The sequence below is a fragment of the Chiloscyllium punctatum genome, chromosome 4, assembly GCF_047496795.1.
Source record: "Chiloscyllium punctatum isolate Juve2018m chromosome 4, sChiPun1.3, whole genome shotgun sequence".
Taxonomy (NCBI): Eukaryota; Metazoa; Chordata; class Chondrichthyes; order Orectolobiformes; family Hemiscylliidae; genus Chiloscyllium; species Chiloscyllium punctatum.
The window spans coordinates 4848135-4874634 of record NC_092742.1 but is presented as its reverse complement, the minus strand read 5'-3'; the positions used below and the strand labels follow the sequence as shown (position 1 = coordinate 4874634).

Sequence of the window (26500 nt, the reverse complement as noted above, 5' to 3'; positions counted from 1 at the left end):
GAGTTCAAAGTTTGGTAGAAGATTTGTAGCTCGGGTGCTCGTTGTTGTGGTTCTGTTCGCCGAGCTGGGAATTCGTCTTGCAAATGTTTCGTCCCCTGTCTAGGTGACATCCTCAGTGCTTGGGAGCCTCCTGTAAAGCGCTTCTGTGCTGTTTCCTCCGGCATTTATAGTGGCCTGTCTCTGCCGCTTCCGGTTGTCAGTTCGAGCTGTCCGCTGTAGTGGCCGGTATATTGGGTCCAGGTCGATGTGTTTGTTGATAGAGTCTGTGGATGAGTGCCATGCCTCTAGGAATTCCCTGGCTGTTCTCTAGTTAGTGTTCGTGTATACGGATCGTTAACTGTCTTCCTGTTTGTCCGATGTAGTGTTTTCTGCAGTCCTTGCATGGGATTTTGTACACTACATTAGTTTTGCTCATGTTGGGTATCGGGTCCTTCGTTCCGGTGAGTTGTTGTCTGAGCGTGGCTGTTGGTTTGTGTGCTGTTATGAGTCCTATTGGTCGCAGTAGTCTGGCTGTCAGTTCAGAAATGCTCCTGATGTATGGTAGTGTGGCTAGTCCTTTGGGTTGTGGCATGTCCTCGTTCCGTTGTCTCTCCCTTAGGCATCTGTTGATGAAATTGCGAGGGTATCCGTTTTTGGCGAATACTTTGTATAGGTGTTCCTCTTCCTCTTTTTGTAGTTCTGGTGTACTGCAGTGTGTTGTGGCCCTTTTGAATAGTGTCCTGATGCAACTTCGTTTGTGTGTGTTGGGGTGGTTGCTTTCATAGTTTAGGACTTGGTCTGTGTGTGTGGCTTTCCTGTATACCTTTGTGGTGAATTCTCCGTTCGGTGTTCTCTGTACCGTCACGTCTAGGAATGGGAGTTGGTTGTCCTTTTCTTCCTCTCTAGTGAATCGGATTCCTGTGAGTGTGGCATTGATGATCTGTGTGTGTTCTCTATTTCTGTGTTTTTAATTATTACAAAGGTGTCATCCATGTATCCGACCCAGAGTTTGGGTTGAATTTAGGACGCATAACAGCACACAAACCAACAGCCACTCTCAGACAACAACTCACCAGAACAAAGGACCCGATAGCCAACATAAGCAAAACCAATGTAGTGTACAAAATCCCATGCAAGGACTGCACAAAACACTACATAGGACAAACAGGAAGACAGCTAACGATCCGTATCCATGAACACCAACTAGCCACGAAACGACACGACCAGCTATCCTTAGTAGCCACACACACAGACGACAAGCAACATGAATTCGACTGGGACAACACTACCATTATAGGGCAAGCCAAACAGAGAACAGCCAGGGAATTCCTAGAGGCATGGCACTCATCCACAGACTCTATCAACAAACACATTGACCTGGACCCAATATACCGGCCACTACAGTGGACAGCTCGAACTGACAACCGGAAGCGGCAGAGACAGGCCACTATAAATGCCGGAGGAAACAGCACAGAAGCGCTTCACAGGAGGCTCCCAAGCACTGAGGATGTCACCTAGACAGGGGACGAAACGTTTGCAAGAGAAATTCCCAGCTCGGTGAACAGAACCACAACAAAGACAGAGTGTTGATAGGAAATGTTCAGCCTGGGGTTCAGTTACTAGTGGTGTACCGCAAGGATCTGTTTTGGGTCCACAGTTGTTTGTCATTTTTATAAATAACCTGGATGAGGTCATGGAAGGATGGGTTAGTAAATTTGCGGATGACACTAAGGTCGGTAGAGTTGTGGGTAGTGACACAGGATGTTGTAGGTTACAAAGAGACATAGATAAGCTGCAGTGTTGGACTGAGACATGGCAAATGACATTTAATGCGGAAAAGTGAGGTGATTCACTTTGGAAGGAGTAACAGGAATGTAGAGTACTGGGCTAATGGTAAAGTTCTTGGTAGTGTGGATGCTTGTGGATGTGGTGCCAATCAAGCAGGTTGGTTTGGCTGCATGGTGTCAAGCATCTTGAGTGTTGTTGGAGCTGCCCCCATCCAGGCTGGTAGGGAGTATTCCATCACACTCCTGACTTGTGCCTTGTGGATGGTGGACAGGGTTTGGGGAGTCAGGAGGGGAGTTACTCAAAGCAGAAATTCTGCAATCATGATACATGAGGGGAATGAAAAGCTAACGTTCATAAACAGCAAAGATCACAAACAAAGATGGTGAAAGATAAAATCACTGGCAAAGTAGTTGGATATTTACCAGGATTTTAACTAAAGACCTCCATTGTTCTACATTCCATGGCCATCGGGTAATATAAAATACCAAATAAGGTTAATCCCAGCAAGAATTAGGTACTGAAAAGTTGTTTCTCAGATAGCTAAGGACAGATAGAAGTTTTTGTTTCATTTTGGGTGTGGTAACATGAATGTTATGGATCAAAGAGTCAAAGTCAAAGAGATATATGTCATGGAAACAGACTTTTCAGTCCAACTTATCTATGCCGACCAGATATTCTAACCTAATCTAATTCCATTTGCCAGCACTTAGCCCATATCTCTCTAAACCCTTTCTATTCACATTGTTCATAATTCCTGGGAGGTTCTACGCATCAGTTTCCAGATGCATTTGAAATTTGAATTCAAGAAATATTAGAATTACTAGTCTAATGAAGAACACAAAACCATTGTTGACTGTTTGAAAAAGCCTATCTGGTTCACTAATGCCCTTTAGGGAAAGAAATCTGCCATCCTCACCTGATCTGACCTACATGTAACTCCACACCCAAAATAATGTGGTTGACTCTTAACTGCCTTCTCAGCAATTAGAAATGGGTGATAAATACTGGCCTGGTCAGTGACATCCACGTTCCATGAATTAACAAAATAAAGAGTTCCATAAACTCTCAACCCTTACAGAAACAATTTCTTCATCCCCATGTTAAACGCCCCTTATGTTTAAATTATTTTCCCTTGTTCTAGTCTCTCACAATGGGAAACATCCTTTCACCATCCACTCTGTCAAAATCCCCTCAGACCTCAAATATTTCACAAAGATCCATCTCCTAATCAGTAGGTAAAGGCTCAACTGGTCCAAACATTCCTTGTATCTCCCTCATCCCAGACGTCAGGAAGAGGAACTTGTTATCGAGTCTGTAACTCCTTGTGTTACAATAACTAAATTGTCATACTTAAATAACTGTCTAAAAATATGCAAGATAATTATGAACCTTAAGTTAAAAAAGCAGACTGTGTGAAAAATTGACAAGCAAGGTCTAATATTAAACAAACCAAAATAGAACATAGAACATAGAACAGTACAGCACAGAACAGGCCCTTCAGCCCATGATGTTGTGCCGACCACTGATCCTCATGTATGCACCCTCAAATTTCTGTGACCATATGCATGTCCAGTAGTCTCTTAAATGTCCCCAATGACCTTGCTTCCACAACTGCTGCTGGCAACGCATTCCATGCTCTCACAACTCTGTGTAAAGAACCCACCTCTGACATCCCCTCTATACTTTCCTCCAACCAGCTTAAAACTATGACCCCTCGTGTTAGTCATTTCTGCCCTGGGAATAGTCTCTGGCTATCGACTCCATCTACGCCTCTCATTATCTTGTATACCTCAATTAGGTCCCCTCTCCTCCTCCTTTTCTCCAATGAAAAAAGTCCGAGCTCAGTCAACCTCTCCTCATAAGATAAGCCCCCGAGTCCAGGCAGCATCCTGGTAAACCTCCTCTGAACCCTCTCCAAAGCATCCACATCTTCCCAAAACTGGACACAGTATTCCAAGTGCGGTCTAACCAAAGTTTTATAGAGCTGCAACAAGATCTCACGACTCTTAAACTCAATCCCCCTGTTAATGAAAGCCAAAACACCATATGCTTTCTTAACAACCCTGTCCACTTGGGTGGCCATTTTAAGGGATCTATGTACCTGCCCACCAAGATCCCTCTGTTCCTCCACACTGCCAAGAATCCTATCCTTAATCCTGTACTCAGCTTTCAAATTTGACCTTCCAAAATGCATCACCTCACATTTATCCAGGTTGAACTCCATCTGCCACCTCTCAGCCCATCTCTGCATCCTGTCAATGTCCTGCTGCAGCCTACAACAGCCCTCTACACTGTCAACAACACCTCCAACCTTTGTGTCGTCTGAAAACTTGCTGACCCATCCTTCAATCCCTCATCCAAGTCATTAATAAAAATTACAAACAGTAGAGGCCCAAGGACAGAGCCCTGTGGAACACCACTCACCACAGACTTCCAGGCAGAATATTTTCCTTCTACTACCACTCGCTGTCTTCTGTTGGCCAGCCAATTCTGTATCCAGACAGCTAAGTTCCCCTGTATCCCATTCCTCCTGACCTTCTGAATGAGCCTACCATGGGGAACCTTCCTGATGAAGGGCTTTTGCCCGAAACGTCGATTTCGAAGCTACTTGGATGCTGCCTGAACTGCTGTGCTCTTCCAGCACCACTAATCCAGAATCTGGTTTCCAGCATCTGCTGTCATTGTTTTTACCTCGAACCTTATCAAATGCCTTACTAAAGTCCAGATACACCACATCCACAGCTCAACCCTCATCAACTTTTCTAGTCACATCCTCAAAGAACTCGATAAGGTTTGTGAGGCATGACCTGTCCCTCACAAAGCCATGTTGACTGCATTTAATCAAGCCATGCTCTTCCAGATGGTCATAAATCCTATCCCTCGGAATCCTTTCTAACACCTTGCAGACGACAGACATGAGACTTACTGGTCTGTAATTGCCGGGGATTTCCCTATTTCCTTTCTTGAAGAGAGAAAATGTCTCCCTTCTGTGGAAAGAAATGCCGTCAGAGAGAATCTCTTGCTCTACTGGATTTACTTAGGGAGTATAAATATTAAAAAATCAAAATACATGTTTAATAACTGGACTTTTAAATAAACATAAAATCAGTAAAAGATTCCACGAATAATACAGGGGCCTATAATAGTAATATTGAAAACCTGGCTTAAAATTCATAGAAGTTGAAGTTCAATACAAACATTTGAGGAAATGATTAGCTAATTTCAAAGTGACCATGGAGTTGTCAGACTATCATTAAGAACTCTATTATTTCCTTTATTAAAGAAGGAAATCTAGCCCAAAAACTGGAAGAACATCATCTAGTTTTCAACCTTCAGGGCTGAACATCGAGTTCATCAACTTCAGGCCATGAAAACTGGCCTCCATTTTGATTAACCCCACCCTCAGCACCCATGTCTTGCTGGCTTTGCTCTTTGCTGACTTGGTCTATTTTCTCCTATTCACACCTCTCATTAATACATAGTTTACATCTCAATTGTTCATTTACCAACATTAGCATGCCCTTCATCAGGGTGCCTTCCACTCGCTCCTCCATGCCCTTGGTCAGTAACATAAACATCACTTCAAAGCCCCTTCAGTTCCAAAGAAAAGTCAGAGGACCCAAAACATCAATTCTGTTTCTCCCTGCACAAATGGTGTCAGACCTGCTGAGTTGTTCCAGCATTCTCTGTTTTATTTCAAACCACCCTGCTTTTGTATTACTCCAGTCTGACATTAATTGTCCTCTGATCTATGTCTAACGACACACACATTTTGAGGCAGCTAGGAATGTGTAATAATCTCCAACTTTGTCAGTGATGCTCTTATCGAAGAATGAATGAAGGAAGAAAAATTACACAATTCACAGCTTCACCAATAGATGATCCACAAAGTAGAATGCCCAGCGCAAACTGGACAAACTGAGGACAATGACTGCCACTTCCACAGACACTCTCCTGTTGGAAGAAATGCATGCTACCTGTATGGTCTGTACAAGGCGATTGGTCAGCTCTAATGCAGCCATAGCAGTGGAGGTCCCGAACGAGGCTGCTCCGCGTTGGAGGCCTCTCACAATGCGTCCGTCCCGGCGATACTGCTCTATGGGCAGCCAGACCAGATCCTTCAGTCCTTGAACTAAGCAAAGAAAGGAAAGGTCACCTGGTTGAATATTCTGTAACCATTTCCCATTTACTGCAAAGTTTAAAATTTCCCACCTGCTCTACTGACATAAAATATTAATCCAAATCCCCTTTCCATCCATTGTGTTTTTTTTATTCATTCAGGGGATGATCGCTTCACTGGCTAGGCCAGCATTTATTGCCCATTCCAGCAGGAAGCTAAAAGTCAAAAGTCAACAACATTGCTGTGGGTCTGGAGTCACATGTAGGCCAGACCGGGTAAGGATGGCAGATTCCTTCCTTAAAGGACATTTATGACCCAGATGGATTTTTTCAAACAATTGACAATGGATTCATGGTAATCATTAGACTCTTGGAAAATTGGAATTAAATTTTTTTTAAAATTGAATTCAAATTCCACCATTTGCTGTGGGTCTCTGGTTTAACAGATAACACCACTAGGCCATAGCCCCACCATATAATTAGCTGTGAATCATACAGCTTCAAACAGTTTATAAAAAGAACTGGAGATTATTCAATTGCCTTCAAAATTTACATTACTTCATATACAGGGTCATCTTCCCTAATTGAATACCATTTCCCTGTTTTCTTGTTCCAAAGAACGTAATGGTATGTGTTAACGAAGCAGCTTGCTCTAGATGATGTCATGCTTCATAAGTACTATTGGAGCTGCACCTATGTTGTCAAGGGGATAGCAACGCTCACTGACCTGTATGCGCCTCAGACGCCCACACAGCTATTAAGAGAATGAGAGGAAACACTGGTGGGGAGTACTCCAACACACTCCTGACTGTATCTTATAGATGGTGGTCATGAGGTGACCACTCGCCACAGAATTCCCAGTCTCTAACCTGCTTTCATAGCCACAGTACTTATATGGATATTCCTGTTCAATTTCTGGTGATTAGTAACCCCATGGCTATTGATATTGGGGGATTACATTGGAGTTTGAATCCATTCCTTACACGGTTAGTGACTGCTTCAGCGTCATGGGGTGTAAATTAAAAACAGGCAACATTGACCACCTCAGGAGATAGTCAGTTCTCTGGGCCTGAAAATAAGGAACCATGATTCCCTGTACTACGTGAGTGAGCTGTTCAGCATCATTTGTATTGCCAATACTCACCTAATTGCACCAAGGAATGCATGGGCCCCACACCGCCGAGAATACCGGGCAGCTGATTTTTCTTGATGTCAGTCAGCCACTCATTCAATGCGTAGGAGATGAGCTTGTCCACTCCCAGCAATCTGCAGAACAAACCACACAGGTTCAGTGATGGATATGACTGGGTGGGTCGAGAGTGTGATGCTGGAAAAGCACAGCAGGTCAGGCAGCATCCGAGGAGCAGGAGAATCGACATTTCGGGCCGGAGCCCTTCATCAGGAATAAGGCTGGGAGCTTTGGGGGTGGAAAGATAAATGGGAGGGGGGTGGGGCAGGGGAGAAGGTTGCTAAGAGTGCAATAGGTGGATAGAAGTGGGGGTGAAGGTGATAGGTTGGAGAGGAGGGTGGAGCGGATAGGTGGGAAGAAAGATTGACAGGTGGGACAGGTCACGAGGATGGTGCTGAGCTGGAAGGTTGAAACTGTGGTAAGGTGGGGAAAGGGGAAGTGAGGAAACTGGTGAAGTCCACATTGACGCCCTGGGGTTGAAGGGTCCAGAGGTGGATGATGGGGCATTCTTCCTCCTCCAGGCATCAGGTAGTGAGGGAGTGGTGATGGAGGAGGCACAGGACCTGCAGATCCTCAGCAAAGTGGGGAGGGGGGAGTTTAAATGTTCGGCCATGGGGCGGTGGAGTTGATTGGTGCGGGTGTCCTGGAGATGTTCTCTAAAACGCTCTGCAAGAAGGTGTCCAGTCTTTCCACTGCAGAGGAGATCACATTGGGAGCAATGGATACAATAAATGACATTGGTGGATGTGCAGGTGAAACTTTGATGGATTTGGAAGGCTCCTTTGGGGCCTTGGATGGAGGTTGGGGGGGTGGGTGAAGGTGTGGGCGCAGGTTTTGCCATTCCTGTGGTGGCAGGGGAGGGTGGCTTGTTAGGGGCATGGACCTGACCAGGTAGTCACAGAGGGAACATCTTTGTGGAAAGCAGATAAGGGTGGGCAGGGAAATATATCTCTGGTGATGGGGTCCATTTGTAGGTGGTGAAAATGTTAGCGGATGATATGATTAATGCGGAGGTTGGTGAGGTGGAAGGTGAGGACCGGGGGATTCTGTCCTTGTTGCGGTTGGAGGGGTGGGGTTCGAGGGCAGAGATGCAGGACATGGTTGAGATGTGTTGGAGGGCATCTTCAACCACGTGGGAGGGGAAATTTCAGTCTTTAAAGAAGGAGGCCATCTGGTGTGTGCTGTGGTGTAACTGGTCCTCCTGGGAGTAGATGCAGCAGAGGTGGAGGAATTGGGAATACGGGATAACATTTTTGTAGGAGGTCAGGTAGGAGGAGGTGTAATCCAGGTAAGCTGAAGGAGTTGGTGGATTTGTATAAAATGTCAGTGTTGAGTCAGTCCTCATGGATGGAGATGGAGAGGTCTAGGAAGGGAATGGAGGTGTCAGAGGTGGTCCAGGTGAATTTAAGGTTAGGTTGGAACGTGTTTGTGAAATTGTGGGAGCACAAGGTGGCACCGATGCAGTCATCAATGTAGCAGAGGAAGAGGTGGGGAGTGGTGCTGATGTAACTCTGGAAAATGGACTGTTCTATGTAACCAACAAAGAGACAGGCATAGCTAGGGCCCATCTCTAGCCCCAGAAGGAAAAGGAAGGATTAATGAATTCCAAATCCCAGTTGGAAGCTTGAGTTGGGAATCTCACAGGTTGAAGACAGTTGATGGAGGCTGTGCTGTGTTGGTCAACCTAAAGGTGATGTTGGGGCTTCTTGACCCTACAATTTCCACCATTGCATAGAAGACTGACTAATACCACAGTGCAAAAACTTCCTCAAGAAGCACATTAGATGCACAAAAGTACCCATAAGGAGTCACTATCATCTCCTCTACACCGCAAAGATCCACAAAAAAGGGAGTTAGAGGGTTTTGTTCTGATCCTAGCCAAGAGGCAGATCTGGGCACTGTGAGATTAATTCAGAATGGCGAGTCAATATTAGATTAGAGTGATTTTATTTGGACATGCTGCACTCTTACCCATGTCTGTAACACAACCTCTTCAACTTCAACTCCGAGCAGTTCAGTTGGGCCAGTCCAATTAGGATCCCTGCTAAGGTACCCTGTAAAATAGAAACATGGAGACAAGAGTTTTGTGGACTTTGTGATCAGGCTGCATTAAACCCAAAGCTCATTTCAGAAGCCTTTGCCCAGGAGTGAGTTGGTTCCAGTGACTACAGCTACAGATCACATTCCTCTGCCTCAGTGATCAGGGAATGCTGTACAAGGTGTTTGCTTCCAGCTTTATATTGATCAGAAGATTAAACTAAGCAAATAGCAAATTCAGGGTTAAACTGATATATTTTGGGAGGAACAATGAGGAAGGGTAACATAATAAAGAATACAGATCCAAATGGGGGCCAGGGGTCTGAGGTCTAAGAGCACAAATTGTTCAAGATGGCAGGGTAGGTTGCGATTGTGGTTAATGAGTCAAACAGGATCCTGGGCCTTATAAACAGAGGAAGATTGATAAAGGCACCCAAATTATGGTGAACGTTTATAAAACAGATTCAGCCTTGACTGGAATATTATGTACAATTCTCTGCATCACACTTCAAGAAGGATGCGAAGGCATTAGCAAGTGTGCAGAACAGTTAACAAGTATGGTTCCAGAGAGAAGTAGCTTCACTTATATGGATAGAATGAAGAAGCTGGATATGTTCTCCTTAAAGAGAAGGCTGAGAAGAAATTTGACAAATGGGTTTAGCTAAATCATTCCCATTGGGAGAATTGAGAACCAGAACACTCTGATTTAAAGCAATTCTTAAAGGAACCAAAGGCAACATGAGGAAATTTCTTTTCATTCAGTGAATAGTTAGGATCTAGAATACATTGCCTGACTATGGTCAAGGAAGATTTAATCTTGGGTTCCAAAAGATAATTTGCTAATTATCTGAATAGGAAATATTTTCCAGGCATGAGGGAAAAGGCAAGGCAGTGACATTAACTGAGTTACATTCTTGCAGAGAATCTGCAGGGACATGATGGGCTGAATGGCCTCCTTCTGTGCTCTAACCATTGTTCTAACTCATTCTTTCCCATGTGCAACCGTCCACTTATTTAATCAGCTCAGTAGATTGCATCCCAAAGGGATTGAAGGTAGTGAATTTAAGGGCTATCTCAGGTGACACTCATCCCAGTGCTGAGATAGTACGGTACCACTGAAGGTGCCATCCACTAAATGACACCAGGTGCAAGCTGCTTCCTCAGGTGGATATAAACTGCAGCATCTCGAAGAGGAGCAAGACAGTTCTCCCTAATTTCCCAGTCAATATTTATTTCCCAATAAACATCAGCGAAAAACGGATGAACTGGTTATCTATCTGGGGTGTGCAGGTCCACAGATCACTGAAGGTGGCAGCACAGATAAATAAGGGAGTGAAAAAGGCCTATGGCATGCTTGCCTTCATTTGAAGGTGCACGGAGTATAAGGATAGACAAGTCATGCTGCAGCTCTCTAGAACTTTAGTTAGACCACACTTGGAATATTGTGTAGAGTTCTGGTCAGCACACTACCAGAAGGACGTGGATGCTTTGGGGAGGGTACAGAAAAGGTTTACCGAGATGTTGTCTGCTATGGGGGAATTTTAGCTAAGAAGAAAGGTTAGCTGGATTTGCTGAGGGGCGACCTGATAGAAGTTTATAAGATAGTAAATGGCATGGATAGAGTGGAAAGGGTGAAAGGGTCAATTACTAGAGGGCAGGTTCAAGCTGTGGCTGGGGGAGGGGGGGGGTGGGGTGCAGGGTTTAAAGGGATGTGCAAGGGATGTTTTTCACACAAAGGGTGGTGCGTGTCAGAGGCACTGTCAGAGGTGGTGGTGGAGGCAGGCACAACAGTAGCATTCAAAAAGCACCTGGACAAATACATATGAATAGGAAGGGAATAGTGAAGATAGTTTTAGCATGGAAGGGTAAAATGTGTTGGTGCAGGCTTGGAGGGCTGAAGGGCCTGTTCCTGTGCTGTATTGTTCTTTGTTCTTACCTCACTGTAGTTTGTAGTGGATCTTCCTGTGCGCAAATTGACTAGATTGGGACATCATATTTTTCAAAGATAATTCACTGACTGCTAAGTGCTTTATAATATCTCTATCATGGAAGGTGCTATACTGGATACTATTTAGTCCATCAAGTCTGCTCTGCCATTCAATGAAATGAAAGTTGATCGACATCACAGGAGTGTTCTCGCACAGAAGGAGATCATTCCACCCATCATGCCTGCACTGCCTTACTAAATAACAATTATCAAGGGCAAATCTCCTGCATTCTCCCTATAACTTTCTAATACATGACATCTTTTGCTCACCAACACAGAAAAGGATGGAAAATTGTTGGGGAAGGCTGTGGTCTCTGTTTGCTCTTGGGAGCAAAGGGATAGGAATTGTCACCTGCAGCTACCATGGTGGTGACATCAGATCTCGAATTGTAGATGCATTTCCCTGCTCAATAATACAAATTATAAACACTTAATAATCTCAAATGCAATGGATGAGACTGAACTACTCTTGTTCCACATCTGTTCAACAAATGAATTTTGCCAGACAAACAGCACAAACTAGACATTAGTCCCTAAATTCTCTCAACTTACTTGATCCATGGACATGTGCTTGCCATGGTAATCCAGTCGAATTGGCACTTCTGATGTGAAGCGAAATTCCCTGAAATGAAAATGAAATTCACTGTCAGTGAATATGGTTCTAACCTTTGAAAATAAACAGCCAAGCTGCATACTCAATTTCAGTTAATAAGAGTAAGGGGTGATTTGGTTGAAACACACAAGATCCTGAGGAGTCTTGACAAGGTAAATGTAGGAAGGAAATTTCCTCTTTGGGAGAATTTACAATTCGAGGCCATTGTTCAGGGGTCACCCATTTAATACAGATGAGGAGAAAGTCTTTCTCTCAGAGTATCATGAGTCTTTGGAACTCTCTTCTCTGAAGGTGATGGAAGTAGACTCCTTGAATATTTTAAAGCAGATAGATTCTTGTTAAGCAAAGGAGTGAAAGGTTATCAGGGGTAGGTGTGAATGTTATTTTGAAGTTACAATCAGATCAGTCACCATCTTATTGAATGGCAGAGCAGGCTCAAGGGGCTAAATGGTCTAGTCCTGCTCTGGATGTGTATGCCTCAAAAGCCAGTAGGTTAACAGAGACACATTGTTTGCATGCTTGTGTGTGAGAGACAATCAAGTATGATGCCTAAAATGTATCTCTTCACAGGGCTGTTTAATTGAAAGACAAGCACAGAACTAGAATGGCACTATTAAAGACCACCAGCAGATCATCCTTAGAATTTTCTTCCAAAGGGCCCAAGCACAAAACTAGAAGACAAAGGAGCGAATGTATGCTATTAGGCCGAGTGAGTCTGCTTCACCATTCAATCAGCTTCTGGCTGATCCAAAATCCTCAACTCCACCTTCCTGTCTTTCCCCAAACCTCTTGATTCCCTTAATGATGAAGGATCTGTCTTTCTCATCTGTGAATGTATTTAATGACCCATTCTTGACAGCTCTTGCAATAAAGAATTCAACAAATTCACTACACTCCGAGGGAAGAAATTACTCTCATCTTTGTTTTAAATGCACAACTCTTTATTTCAGAATTATACCCTCTGGTCCCAGATTCTCCCACAAGGAAAAAGCAACTTCTCAGCACTTACCTTGTCAAATCCCGTAAGAATCTTGTATGTTTCAATAAGGTCCCCCTATTTTTCCAAACTTCAGTCAGTACAGGCCCAATACTCAACCTTTCCTCATTAGACAAACCCTCTATACCCAATATCAACCAAATGAACCTTCTCTAGATTGCCTCCAATGCCAGTATGTCTTTCCTTAGATAACAAGCACAAACCGTTCACAGTATTCCAGCTGTGGTCTGACTAGTTCCTTGCATAGTTAGCGAGACTTCCCTTCTTTTACACCCCATTCCCTTTAAGGCCAACATTCCATTTGCCTTCCTTTTAAATTGCTGAATTTGGATGCTACCTTTTGTAATTCATGGATGAGGACTCCCAAATGCCTCTGTGCTGTAGCTTTCTGAAGTCTTTCTCTACTTAAATAATATCAGCTCCTCTATTTTTTCTGCATTATCTCACATTTCTTCATATTATATTTAATCCTCCAAGTTTTTGCTCACTCACCTTAACCTATTTAAATCCTCTGCAAACTCACTCTGTTATCCTCACTACCTGCCTTCAAACCTATTTTTCCGTCATCTTCAAACTTGGCAACAGTACATTAAAGTTTCTCATCCAGATCATTGACATCCATTGTAAGTTGAAGGGCTTTTGCCCGAAATGTCGATTTCGAAGCTACTTGGATGCTCCCTGAACTGCTGTGCTCTTCCAGCACCACCAATCCAGAATCCATTGTAAGTAACTGTGGCCCAAGCACCAATCTCTGTGGGGCTCCCCCTAGTTATAGGTTGCCATCCTGAAAATGCTCCCCTTTCTCAAACTGTCTTCCATTAGTCATCCTTTTGAATTATTTCTTGTATGCAGAGCCTCAATATGATCTTTCTATAATGCTGATCAGAATTACTCACAGTATACAGGATGGAGCATCTAAGCAAGATTTTGTACAAGTCTAACATAAGGTCTCTGCTTTATAATTCTCTTCCTCTAGAAATGAGTGAGCATGGCCAGGTTAATGAACACAGCAGGACAGGTGGTCTGAAATGTAATTATTTTAACGTAAGAAATACAACAACTAAGGAAAATGAGGTTAGAGCCTGGATTTGTGATAAACTGGGGGAAAGCTAATTACAATGATTTAGGCAGGATTTGGAGAAATTAGATTAAGGGCAGATGTTTGAGGTGTTTAAATCCACATCTGACGTGGGAATCTTTTAAAGGCCAGTTTATTCGAGTTCAGGACTGGCATGTTCTTGTGAGGATGAAAGAAGAGGATGGTAAGATTCAGTAACTGAAATCAAAAAACACTCTCCAATAGTATAAAGGAAGCAGAAAAGAACCTAAACAAGAAACGAGGAGGGTTAGGATGGCCAGGAAATGTCCTTGCCAAGTATGATATTATATACATATGTTAGGAGCAACAGGTTGGCTAGGGAAAGGGTAGGTCCACCAAAACAAAGAAGGAAATTTACACATGGAACCAGAAGAAGTGGGCAAAGTCCTTAATGAATACTTTACATTCACCAAGGAGGAGGACATGGATGATGGTAAGATTAGGGAGGGATATGTTGATATTTCATTGCATGTCAATATTAAGGAGGTGGTGGTGTTAGATGTCTTGAAAATCCCCTGGGATCTATTGCAGGAGACTAAAGGAGGCAAAGGAGGAGACTGACAGAGATTTCTGTATCCCCTTTAGCTGGGGAGGTCCAGAAGACTGGAGAATAGCCCTTGTTGTTCCTTTGTTTAAGGACAACAACAGGGATAATCCAGGAAATTATAGGCTGGTGAGCCTTACGTGAATGGTAGAGAAGTTACTGGAGAAGATTCTTAGGAACAAGATTGACTCGCACTTGGAAAAGAATGCATGTATTAGGGATAGTCAGCATGGCTTCTTACGGGGGAGGCCTTGCATCACAGGCCTGGTTGAATATTTTGAGGAAGTATCAGTGATTGATGAGGACAGTAATGTCATCAGGGATATAGTCCACATGGACTTGATTACAGCATTTGACAAGATCCCTCATGGTCAGCTAATCATTAAGTCACAGGGATCAATGGTGATTTGGCAATTAACTTGATCATAGAAGACAGAGAATAGTTGTGAAGGGGTGTTTTTCTGACTGGAGGTCTGTGACCAGTGGTGTTCCACAAGGATCAGTGCTGGGACCTCTGTTCTTTGTAATATATTTAGTCTGATTAGTAAGTCTGCAGATGACAAAAGTTGGAGTTGTGGATGGCTATGAAAGGATACAGCAGGATATGGACCAATTAGAAAGTTGGGTGAAGACATGGCAGTTAAATGCAAGAGGAATGTATACAGTAAATTACAGGACCCTTGGGAGCATTGATACACAGAGGAATCTTGGGGGGTAAGTTAATAGCTCCCTAAAAGTGACAACAAAAGAGGATAAGGTGATAAACAAGGCATACAGGATGCTTGCCTTCATTAGTCAGGGCACTAAGTATAAAAGTGTGCAGGGCATGTTGCAGCTGTATAAGACTTGATTTAGCTTGGAGTACTGTGTGCATTTCTGGTCATCACACTGCAGGAAAGCAGCTTTGGAGAGAATGCAAAAGAGGTTTACCAGGATATTGCCTGAACTGGAGTGCATTAGTTATAAGGAGAGGTTGGACAAATATGGATTGTTTTCACGTGAGTGTCAGAGGCTGATGGCGACTAGATAGAAGTATATAAAATTGTGACAAGCATGGATGGGACAGATAGTCAGAGAGTTTCTCCTAGGGTGGAAACGTCAAATACTAAGGGGCTTAGGTTTAAGCTGCGAGGGATGTGTGAGGTAAGAATTTTTACACAGAGGGAGGCAGATGCCAGGAATGTGCTGCCAGATGAGGTGATAGAAACACAGACAACAGCAATGTTTAAGAGACACTTCGGCAGACACATGAACAGGCAGGGAATAGAGGGATACATACCAAGTACAGGCAGGCAGATGGGATTAGTTTAGAATGGCATCATGGTTGGCACAGAGCATGATGAACCCAAGGGCCTGTTCCTGTACAATTTTATGTTCTGTTGCTTGGCTTGATTTCTCTTACAGCTTAGTACTCAAAAAATAAGAGAATGAGGAAGGCTTACCGGAAGAAGATTGGCTGATCCCTGAATGGCACTGAGACAGCCTCTGGCTCGCTGACTGGCACCCTGCTAGCAGCAGTTAAAGGATCCGGCCTGTGTTTGCTGTGACCCGGCAGAGTAATAATGGGGCCATGGTCTGCAGCAGTGGTTCCATTTTTGGAAAGGCTGCTGCTGGTGTCAGTTCCAGGAGTTTTTCTCACTGGGGACAAGAGATGCAATTCATGCAATAATAGTTACACAGGCTGCTTTCCCAATATCTCAACTACGTGAATCTCAAATAATATCCCTAAGCTGCATGGTGATAAAATGAGAGGGCAGCCAAGAAAATATGTACATAGATCTATTCCCACCAGCTGCTTTGTTTTTGCCTCTTGGTTTGTCCAATACTCAGCAATCTGAAGCAGGACGCCAGTCAGATTTACTTGCACTAACACCCTCCTCTCGCCACCAACCTTTGCACCATCTTCAGCCCATTTTCTGGCTGTGCTAAGCTTAAAAGAATCTTCTCTAAAATGTAGGGCTCAGCCTCACACAGAAACCTTTTTAAATAAACAAATTCTCAGGATGATGGCAGCAATGGTAAGGTCAGCATTCAGTGCTCATTCCTCATTAACTCAACATGGTGGTTTCCTTCAGAGGACAGTTAAGAGTGAACCACATTGGTGCAGGGACCAAAGTCATTTATGGTCCTAGGCTGGGTAAGTACAACAAATCCCTTTTCCTAAAGGACATAAATAAACAACTGTATTTTACAACAATCTAAAAGCTCCTAGCAAGATAAAAGTTTAAGAAACTGAATTAAAATTAAGACAAGATCTGAATTTCCATTCTCTGGATTTGAAATCCAGGCATCAGTGCAACTCTCTGAGGTGGATGTAAGGCAAGGAACATGCATTCATGAAGCAGTTACAGCCTTGAGTGGTGTTTCATATTATGAAAATGGAGGACAAGCAGTTGTACGAGCAGAATTAGTGGAACAACAGAAAGAACAGGTAGGTTTAGGGAGCAGACTCAGTGGAGGGAGAAGGGTGTGGAGTGGCCTCCAGGGAAACAGTTCCAAAGAATTCTAAAGGCCCTGAAACTGAACGTGGAGCAGAATGGGTGGTGTTAGGCCTCAGTTGAGAGAGTTAAGGTCACAGGCAAGTCCTTGAAGCAGGGTGAGGATGTTGAATTGAATGAGTTGGGGAGAGGGATTCAGTGAAAGGTTTTAATGGGCGCTTACTGTACATCCTATATTACAATGGCAAATACATTCAAAACACTTCATTAAGTTTAAAGCAGCTTTAGGACATTTGACATACAAGTTTTTTCCCTCTCCTCCACCCCATTTTCATTCCTGACAGCTGTGTTTAGGAACTCTGTCTCTAATCCAACTGCCAGATATTGATACTCACCCTCTTGTATAGGATCTGGAGGAATTAACAGCTCTACCTCAGTAGCCAGGCTGGTAAAATAGTCCTTCAAGAAAAACAGTGCATCCTAAATGTAGACAGAGGGAAATCAAAAATCCATCAGAGTGCTTACAAAACAAAAATCAGGAGGATCAAAAAAGAATTCTGCGTGTATTTCAGAAAGAAAACCTCAGATTTGTTTCACAAACAATTTTCTTTCACAACTACAAAGGTCACAGGGTGACACCAGGTCAATATGACTTTACCAAAATAATTATGTTTTATTCCAAGGGCACTGATCCTTACTGAGATTTTGAGTCTCACAGCACAAACCCTCACTGATAATGTGGGATTTACAGGCACTGCTTTATTAGAGGATGGTCCAATAGGGAATGAACTTATTTTGGTTCTGATTTCCTTCCAATACTTAACAACTTGGACATTGGAGGGAAACTCGAACACATTTTGAGTCTGTTAGCATCATTGTGAGCAAGAACAGGCAGACATCCCGATCCATAATCCTACACACAACTGTTGTGTATAGACTGGCCATTCAGGGTCAAGCTGGTGAACTCAGGGACTTTATATTGGTTCAGGAAAACCTTCCTGATAGTTCAGTTCAGAATGAACTCAGATATGGTTTGGTGGAAAGGATAGGATTAGGGCACAGGCATGTCTCCCCTCCCATTTTTACTAACCTGATCGATGTTTAATCGAAGGGGCATTAGTGTGATGCGTAAACAGCACTCACGAGGCATCTGAGTGGAATCTGGACTCACGTGTAATGCCTTAATAGTTAGCTGAAGAAGAGAAAGTGAAAGGTTACTATCATTCTTTAAATTACAAAGGCAATACTATGTGCATGAACATCGCTTACATTCCCATAGTGTGGAAGACTGAAAGATCTTCTAATTAAGGTACACAAAATGTTAAACAGGACTACTGTTTCAGAGACAGAGTTCAAATACCATCATGGCAGCTGAAGGAATTTAAATTCAATTAATAAATCAATCCAGAATTCATTGTGATCATAAATTAACAGATTGTCATTAAAACGTCATCAGTTCATTAACATGCCTAAAGGATGAAAATCTGCTGGCCTTACATGTGACTCCAGTCCCACAGCAATACGGCTGATTCTCAAACAACCTCAGAAATGTCTCAATGAGTACTCAGTTCTAGGCTGCTCCTCACACCAGCTCAGTGGCAATTAAGGATGGGCAACAAGTCCAGGCCATATCAGTGATGTTCGCGTACCAAGAAGGAATTATTTTTTTAAAAATCAGGCACCTGTTTTTGCTAAAGCGCTGGAGGCTGAGGGGCGACCTGATAGAAGTACATAAAATTATGAGTGGCATAGTAAGGTGAATAGGCAGAGTCATTTTCCCAGGGGGTTAATGTCAAATACTAGAGGGCATCGGTCTAAGGTGTGAGAGGAAAGTTTTTTTTTTACATAGGTGTATAGAATCCACTGCTAGCGGAGGCAGAAGAAGCAGATACAAACGCAACATTTATGAGGCATTTAAACTGACATATGAACAGGAGTGAATAGAAGATAATAGACCACCACAGGCAGGTGGGATTAGTTCAGAATGATGGCAAGCACAGAAATGGTGGGCCGAAAGGCCTCTTCCTGTGCTCTACTGTTCTTTTCTTTATTCACTCGTGAGACATGGGACGTGTGAGTCACTGGCTGGTCAGCATTTTATTGCCCATCCCTAGATGCCCTTGAAAGTGTAGTGAGCTGCCTTCTTGAACCGTTGCAGTCCATATGTTCATATTCCAAAAGATCGCTGTTTCCACACAAAGGGTAACAGAAATCAAGAACGCTCTCTTTTAAAAGGGTCATTTGGAGCTTTCAAGACTACGTAGGACAGATTGATGTAATAAAATTATGATATAATTGATTCCTGGGATGGCAGGACTGTCATATGAAGAGAGATTAAGTTTGTTACAACTGTATTCACTGGAATTTAGAAGAATAAGGAGGGATCTCATAGAAACCAAAGAATTCTAACAAGACTCGATAGGTTAGATGCAGCAAGGGGAGTCCAGAACCAGAGGTTATAGTTTAAGGGTAAGGAATAAACCTTTTAGGACTAAGATGAGGAGAAATTTCTTCATTCTGCGAGTGGAGAGTCTATGGAATTCTCTACCATAGAAAGTGGTTGTAGAAAGTGTGTTTTCAGGAGGGAGTTAAATATGGGGGAGGCTGAGATTACAGAACTGGGCTTGATGATCAGCTATGATCACATCGAGTGGTTGAGGAACAGAATGGCCTATTCCTACTCCTGTCTATACTTCAGTGTTAAAAGTTTCAAAGAATCAGAGAAAAGCGGATTAAATGGAGTTGATCTCATTGTAGAACACTGTAGGTTTGAGGAACTGAACGAATTTCCTTTTATTCTATGTGCTATTATGTCCTCACAAATGTCTCAACAAGCACTCAATTCTGGGCTGTTCCTCACACCAGTTCTGGAGGTCCACTGATCACTTATGCAATGCAGGTATCCTCTTTTAAAATTCTGGTTGAGGGGGTACAAGCCCTTCAGGGACTGATTCCCGTCCCATCAAATCTCTGGTTAAAGCTGGAATATATTCCACATAGTTAGATATTTCTGCAACCTCACTCACACATTACTTTGTTCATCCATGAGTGACTGAAGGATCTCAGAGTGGAGAGTGTGGTGTTGGAAAAGCACAGCACGCCAGTCAGCATCCGAGGAGCAGGAGAATCGACGTTTCGGGCAAGAGCCCTTCATCAGGAATGAGGCTGGGAGCCGAGGGGGTGGAGAGATAAATGGCAGGAGGGTGGGCTAAGTGGGGGGGAAACTCATCTCCATATACCTTGAAACTGTTCTATTCCTCCCTCCCCGGTCCAGGAGCTCCCCACATACACTTCGGGACACCACCCACATCCTCCACCTCCTCTAAGACTTTTGTTTCCCCAGCCCCCAACGCCTCATCTTCATCATGAACAAGCAGTCTCTATACACCTCTATCCGCCATGACGATGGCCTCCAAGCCCTCAGTTTTTTCCTCTCCCGACATCCCCACCAGCACCCCTCTACTGATACTCTCATTCGTTTGGCTGAACTGGTCCTTACCCTCAATAATTTCTCCTTTGAATCCTCCCATTTCCTCCAGACAAAAGGGGTAGCCATGGGCACCCACATGGGCCCCAGCTATGCCTGTCTCTTTGTCGGTTATGTGGAACAGTCCATCATCCACAGTCACACCAACACCATTCCCCACCTCTTTTTCTGCTACATTTACGACTGTATTGGCACCACCTTGTACTCCCACAAGGAGGTTGAACAGTTCATCAAATTCACCAACATATTCCACCCCGACCTTAAGTTCATCTGGATCATCTCAGACGCCTCTCCCCGCTTCTGGGACCTCTCCCTCTCCATCAATGGTGACCGACTCAACATAGACATCTTCTACTAACCCACCAACTCCCACAGCTACCTAGACTACACCTCCTCCCACCCTGCCTCCTGTAAAAATGCTATCCCTTAATCCCAATTCCTCCATCTCATCTGCTCCCAGGAGGACCGTTCCACCTCAGAACAAACCAAATGGCCTCCATCTTTAAAGACCATAATTTCCCCTCCCACGTGGTCGATGATGCCCTCCAGCACATCACATTCACTTCCCGTACCTCCACCCTCGAAACCCCACTCCTCCAAATGCAACAAGGACAGAATTCCCCCCTTGATCCTCATCTTCCACTCCACCAACCTCCGTACACATCACATCATCCTCCACCATTTCTGCCACTGACAAACGGACTCCGATTTCCCTCCCACCCCTATCCGGTTTCCATAAAGACCACTCCCTCCACGACTCCGTCAGGTCCACACTGCCCACCAACCATCCATCCCCACGCGGCACCTTCCACTGCCTCGGTAGGAATTGCAAAACCTGCGCCCACATCTCCCCCTCACCTCCGACCAAGCCCCCAAAGGAGTCTTCCACATCCAGCTTCCACGTGTTACTATATCCGTTGCTCCTGATGCGGTCTCATCTGCATTGGGGAGACAGGATGCCTACTTGCAGAGCGCTTCAGAGAACATCCCCGGGACACCTGCATCAACCAACCCCACCGCCCCGTGGCTGAATACTTCAACTCTCCTTCCCATTCCACCATAGACATGCAGGTCCTGGGCCTCCTCCATCGCCACACTCTAACCACCCGACATCTGGAGGAAGAACTCGTCTTCTGCTTTGGGACTCTCCGACCTCATAGAACATTACAGCACAGTACAGGCCCTTCGGCCCTCAATGTTGTGCCGCCCTGTCATACTAATCTGAAGCCCATCCCACCTACACTAAACAAACGACAGGCAAAAGTAGACATTGGGCCACTTCAAACTGATGCAGGAAGCCTAGTGATGGGAGATAAGGAAATAGCAGGAGAACTTAACAAGTACTTTGCGTCAGTTTTCACGGTGGAAGACATGAGTAATATCCCAAAAATTAAAGGGTGTCACGGGGCTGAGTTGAGTATGGTTGCCATTACGAAAGAGATAGTGCTAGAAAAGTTAAAAAGTCTTAAAATTGATAAATCTCCTGGCCCCGATGGGATACACCCTAGAGTTCTGAGAGAGGTGGCTGAGGAAATAGCAGAGGCATTGGTTGAGATCTTTCAAGAGTCACTGGAGTCAGGAAAGGTCCCGGATGATTGGAAGATGGCTGTTGTAACCCCCTTGTTCAAGAAAGGATCAAGGCAAAAGATGGAAAATTATAGGCCAATCAGCTTAACCTCGGTTGTTGGTAAAATTCTAGAATCCATCATTAAGGATGAGGTTTCTAAATTCTTGGAAGAGCAGAGTCTGATTAGAACAAGTCAACATGGATTTAGTAAAGGGAGGTCATGCCTGACAAACCTGTTGGAATTTTTTGAAGAGGTAACAAGTAGGTTAGACCAGGGAAACCCAGTGGATGTGGTCTATCTAGACTTTCAAAAGGCCTTTGATAAGGTGCCACACGGGAGGCTGCTGAGCAAGGTGAGGGCCCATGGTGTTCGAGGTGAGCTGCTGGGATGGATTGAGGATTGGCTGTCTAACAGAAGGCAGAGAGTTGGGATAAAAGGTTCTTTTTCAGAATGGCAGCCGGTGACGAGCGGTGTCCCGCAGGGTTCGGTGTTGGGGCCACAGCTGTTCGCATTATATATTAATGATTTGGATGAGGGAACCGGGGGCATTCTAGCGAAGTTTGTCGATGATACGAAGTTAGGTGGACAGGCAGGTAGTACTGAGGAAGTGGGGAGGCTACAGAAGGATCTAGACAGGTTGGGAGAGTGGTCCAGGAAATGACTGATGGAATTTAACGTGAGCAAGTGCGAGGTCTTGTACTTTGGCAAAAAGAATAAAAGCACGGACTACTTTCTAAATGGTGAGAAAATTAATAAAGCCAAAGCACAAAGGGATCTGGGAGTGCTAGTCGAGGATTCTCTAAAGGTAAACATGCAGGTTGAGTCTGTGATTAAGAAAGCGAATGCAATGTTGTCTCTGATCTCAAGAGGGTTGGAATATAAAAGCAGAGATGTACTACTAAGACTTTATAAAGCTCTGGTTACGCCCCATTTGGAGTACTGTGTCCAGTTTTGGTCCCCACACCTCAGGAAGGACATACTGGCACTGGAACGTGTCCAGCGGAGATTCACACGGATGATCCCTGGAATGACAGGTCTAGCATATGAGGAACGGCTGAGGATACTGGGATTGTATTCGTTGCAGTATAGAAGATTAAGGGGAGACTTAATAGAGACGTACAAAATAATACATGGCTTGGAAAAGGTGGATGCTAGGAAATTGTTTCCGTTAGACGTGGAGACTAGGACCCGTGGACACAGCCTTAGAATTTGAGGGGGTCATTTCAGAACAGAAATGCGGAGACATTTCTTCAGCCAGAGAGTGGTGGGCCTGTGGAATTCATTGCCACGGAGTGCAGTGGAAGCCGGGACGCTAAATGTCTTCAAGGCCGAGATTGATAGATTCTTGTTGTCTAGAGGAATTAAGGGCTACGGGGAGAATGCTGGTAAATGGAGCTGAAATGCACATCAGCCATGATTGAATGGCGGAGTGGACTCGATGGGCCGAATGGCCTTACTTCCACTCCTATGTCTTATGGTCTTATGGTCTATGTATGTCCATATGCCTGTCCAATAACAACTTAAATGCACTTAAACTTGGCGAATCTACTACCGATGCAGGCAAAGCATTCCATACCCTTACTACTCTCTGAGTAAAGAAACTACCTCTGACATCTGTCTTATACCTATCTCCCCTCACTTTAAAGTTGTGTCCCCTCGTGTTTGCCGTCCCCATACTTGGAAGAAGGCTCTCCCTGGCCACCCTATCTAACCCTCTGATTATCTTGTATGTCTCTATTCAGTCACTTCTCAACCTTCTTCTCTCTAACGAGAACAGCCTCAGGGCCCTCAGCCTTTCCTCTTAAGACCTTCCCTCCATACCAGGCAACATTCTCATAAATCTCCTCTGCACCCTTTCCAAAGCTTCCACATCCTTCTTATAATGCGGTGACCAGAACTGTACACAATACTCCAAGTGTGGCCGCACCAGAGTTTTGTACAGCTGCAGCATAACCTCCTGGTTCCGGAACTCAATCCCTCTATTAATAAAGGCTAAAACACTGTATGCCTTCTTAACAACCCTGTCAATCTGGGTGGCAACTTTCAGGGATCTGTGTCCATGGACACTGAGATCTCTCTGCTCATCTGCACTCCCAAGAATCTTACCATTAGCCCAGTACTTTGCATTCCGATTCCTCACGGCATCAATGTGGATTTCATCAGATTCCTCATTTCCCCTCCCATCCCCTGCACCTTATCCCACTGCCAACCTTGCAAGGTGGCACTACCCTCTTGACCTGTCCATCTTCCTTCCCACCTATCCGCTACACCCACCTCTCTCACCTATCACCATTACCCCCAGCTCCATCCATCCCCCACACCCCCATTTATCTCTCCAATCCCTTGGCTCACAAGCCTCATTCCTGATGAAAGGCTCTTGCCCAAAATGTCGACTCTCCTGCTCCTCGGATGCTACCTGACCTGCTGTGCTTTGCTAGCACCACACTCTCGGCTCTGATCTCCAGCATCTGCAGTCCTCAATTTCTCCTTAAGGCGGCATATAGTGTTTTGGCCTTTATTAATAGAGGGATTGAGTTCCGGAATCAGGAGGTTATGCTGCAGCTGTACAAAGCTCTGGTACGGCCACACTTGGAGTATTGTGTACAGTTCTGGTCACCGCATTATAAGAAGGATGTGGAAGCTTTGGAAAGGGTGCATAGAAGACTTATGAGGATGTTGCCTGGTATGGAAGGAATGTCTTGCTCTACCCACAAATTCTTTTAACACCTCAATTATATCAGACTTAATCTTTAACCTCAAGGGAATAAAAATCTAGTCTTTGAAAGCAACCCTAATAAATTAACCCTTTCAGCCTCAGTATTATTCTGGCGAATCTGCACTGTACCCCCTCCGAGGCTTAACTGCTTTAGACAACGTTGACAGATACAATTTTCAGTGCACCCATTCCTTGAGCTCCATTTAGAATTCTTCCAACCAACACCAAGAGGTTAGGTAGACGGGCTGCTGAAGTGTTCAAAGGACACCTCACCCAGTGGCTCTTTAATTGAGTTTCCTCCTTCCAAACTTGGACCTCACCATATTAGAATGAGCCTTTCTTGGGAATTCTTTGCTCGAATACAAGTAGAGGAATTTGTTCATCTGGGATGTGGCAAGACGGTCTCTGATCTCAAGATCTTGAACGATGAAGACTTGTCGTGAAATGGGACGTTCTGCTGAACTTGGATCTTCATGAAAATCTGTCTGAGGGTACACTTCGTGCTGAAATTTCACCTTTTAAAAAAAAACATTGACATCAAATAGTGAACTGATTTCAAACTAAACTGAAAGGTCATTTATTTGGAAGGATTGCTACTGAACTAAAATCAAGCAAAACATTTATTTAAATAGTCACACAGGTTGCAAAGGTGGAGTGATGGATAAAATACTGGCATTTTCATGGATTGGGAAATTGGTGAGACATCATTAATGCTTTGTAATTAGGTTGAAAACATCCATGGTGTCTTTTTCAGACTTGAAATTCAACATACGCAATTGATGCAGAACAGCAATGAACAAATCAACAGTTCAAACAGTATAATACAAGTCAGGGAAACTGTAACCAAATTACTGTTGAGTTTAAAATGAGACCCATCTTCAGCAAGGTGCCCAGTTTTGATCAATCCTATGCGATGATGCATAGGATCCTTTAACAAGGTATGCTGTCCGTGGCTTTTTTTTCCAGAGATCGTAAAAGCAGCGATTCCAAAAGGTCTAGGTTTAAAGGGTTTTAGGACCAATTTGATTATAGCTAACAGATACTGCCTTAGACAAAAAGGCTTTCAAGTTTAAAAAAAAAGTACAATGAAAGGGGAGTGGCCAGTTCTCCCAGTCTTGCTTTTCTTTGGTTTGGTTTGGTTTGAGCAGTCTAGCTGTTCACTGAAAGCAGTGAGAGGCTGCTGGTGCAAGAAACAGCTACATGAAAGGTGGTGTTCCAGGCTACATTTCTCTGCCATCTCTCTCTCTCTCTCTCTCTCTCTCTCTGCCACCCCATGAGAATCTATGTTAGAAGTTTACTTTTATTTGCAATGGGTTGCTTATGGGGATTGTTGCAATTATTTGGAACAGCATCATTAAGTTGGGATAATCTGCTGGGTTTTCAGATAGGTTAAGTCATTCTGTATTCTGTTCTCTTTTGGTTGTTGTCATTCTGTAATCTTGTAAATTTATTCTGTTTTGTTTGAAACCAAGTTGTTGGCCCAGCTGCATCCCTCCTTGAATATCCACTTTACACTGACTTTAAGCAACTAGCAAAGTTAGGGTCTGGGCTACTCTCTTGAAATATTTTGAGGGGGTCTGGCCTGGTCCATAACACCCACCTGAAACCTATGATCAGTTCCAGTCACTGAGACACTAGGTTGATATTAAAGTACCAGAGGCAGGACAGAGAAGCAGCATGACTGACAGGGTTAGGGTCTGAGACTTGAGGAACCACTTGGAGAAACTTTTCAGTTTGAAAGTAAGGTGCCGTAGATTCTTAGAAGAATGGGAACAGTAAATCCAGAATATTATCTTAAATGTCAACAATAGGGCAAAGAAGTATTGCAAACAAGTAAAATATAACTTTAGGCCTGACATCGAGAGAATGCTTATCAATAGAGTGACCAGTATATAGAATGAACTCCCAGGTAAATGCTGCCAAGTTTGGCTCAGTGGTA

At 44.0% G+C, this 26500-nt stretch overlaps 1 protein-coding gene across 3 annotated transcripts in view; it reads right to left on the bottom strand.

Moving 5' to 3' along the window:
* LOC140476041 (autophagy-related protein 2 homolog B-like) overlaps positions 1–26500 on the bottom strand; it is a 112356-nt gene that overhangs the window by 5908 nt on the left and 79948 nt on the right. For all 3 annotated transcript variants that reach the window (XM_072567982.1, XM_072567984.1, XM_072567983.1), the window contains exons 33-40: positions 24882–25076; positions 17881–17982; positions 17186–17270; positions 15795–15990; positions 11652–11721; positions 9047–9129; positions 7031–7152; positions 5745–5899 (exon numbers count right to left, since the gene is read on the bottom strand). In XM_072567982.1, coding sequence (XP_072424083.1) covers positions 5745–5899; positions 7031–7152; positions 9047–9129; positions 11652–11721; positions 15795–15990; positions 17186–17270; positions 17881–17982; positions 24882–25076 — 1008 coding nt within the window. The remainder of the gene's footprint in view (positions 1–5744; positions 5900–7030; positions 7153–9046; positions 9130–11651; positions 11722–15794; positions 15991–17185; positions 17271–17880; positions 17983–24881; positions 25077–26500) is intronic.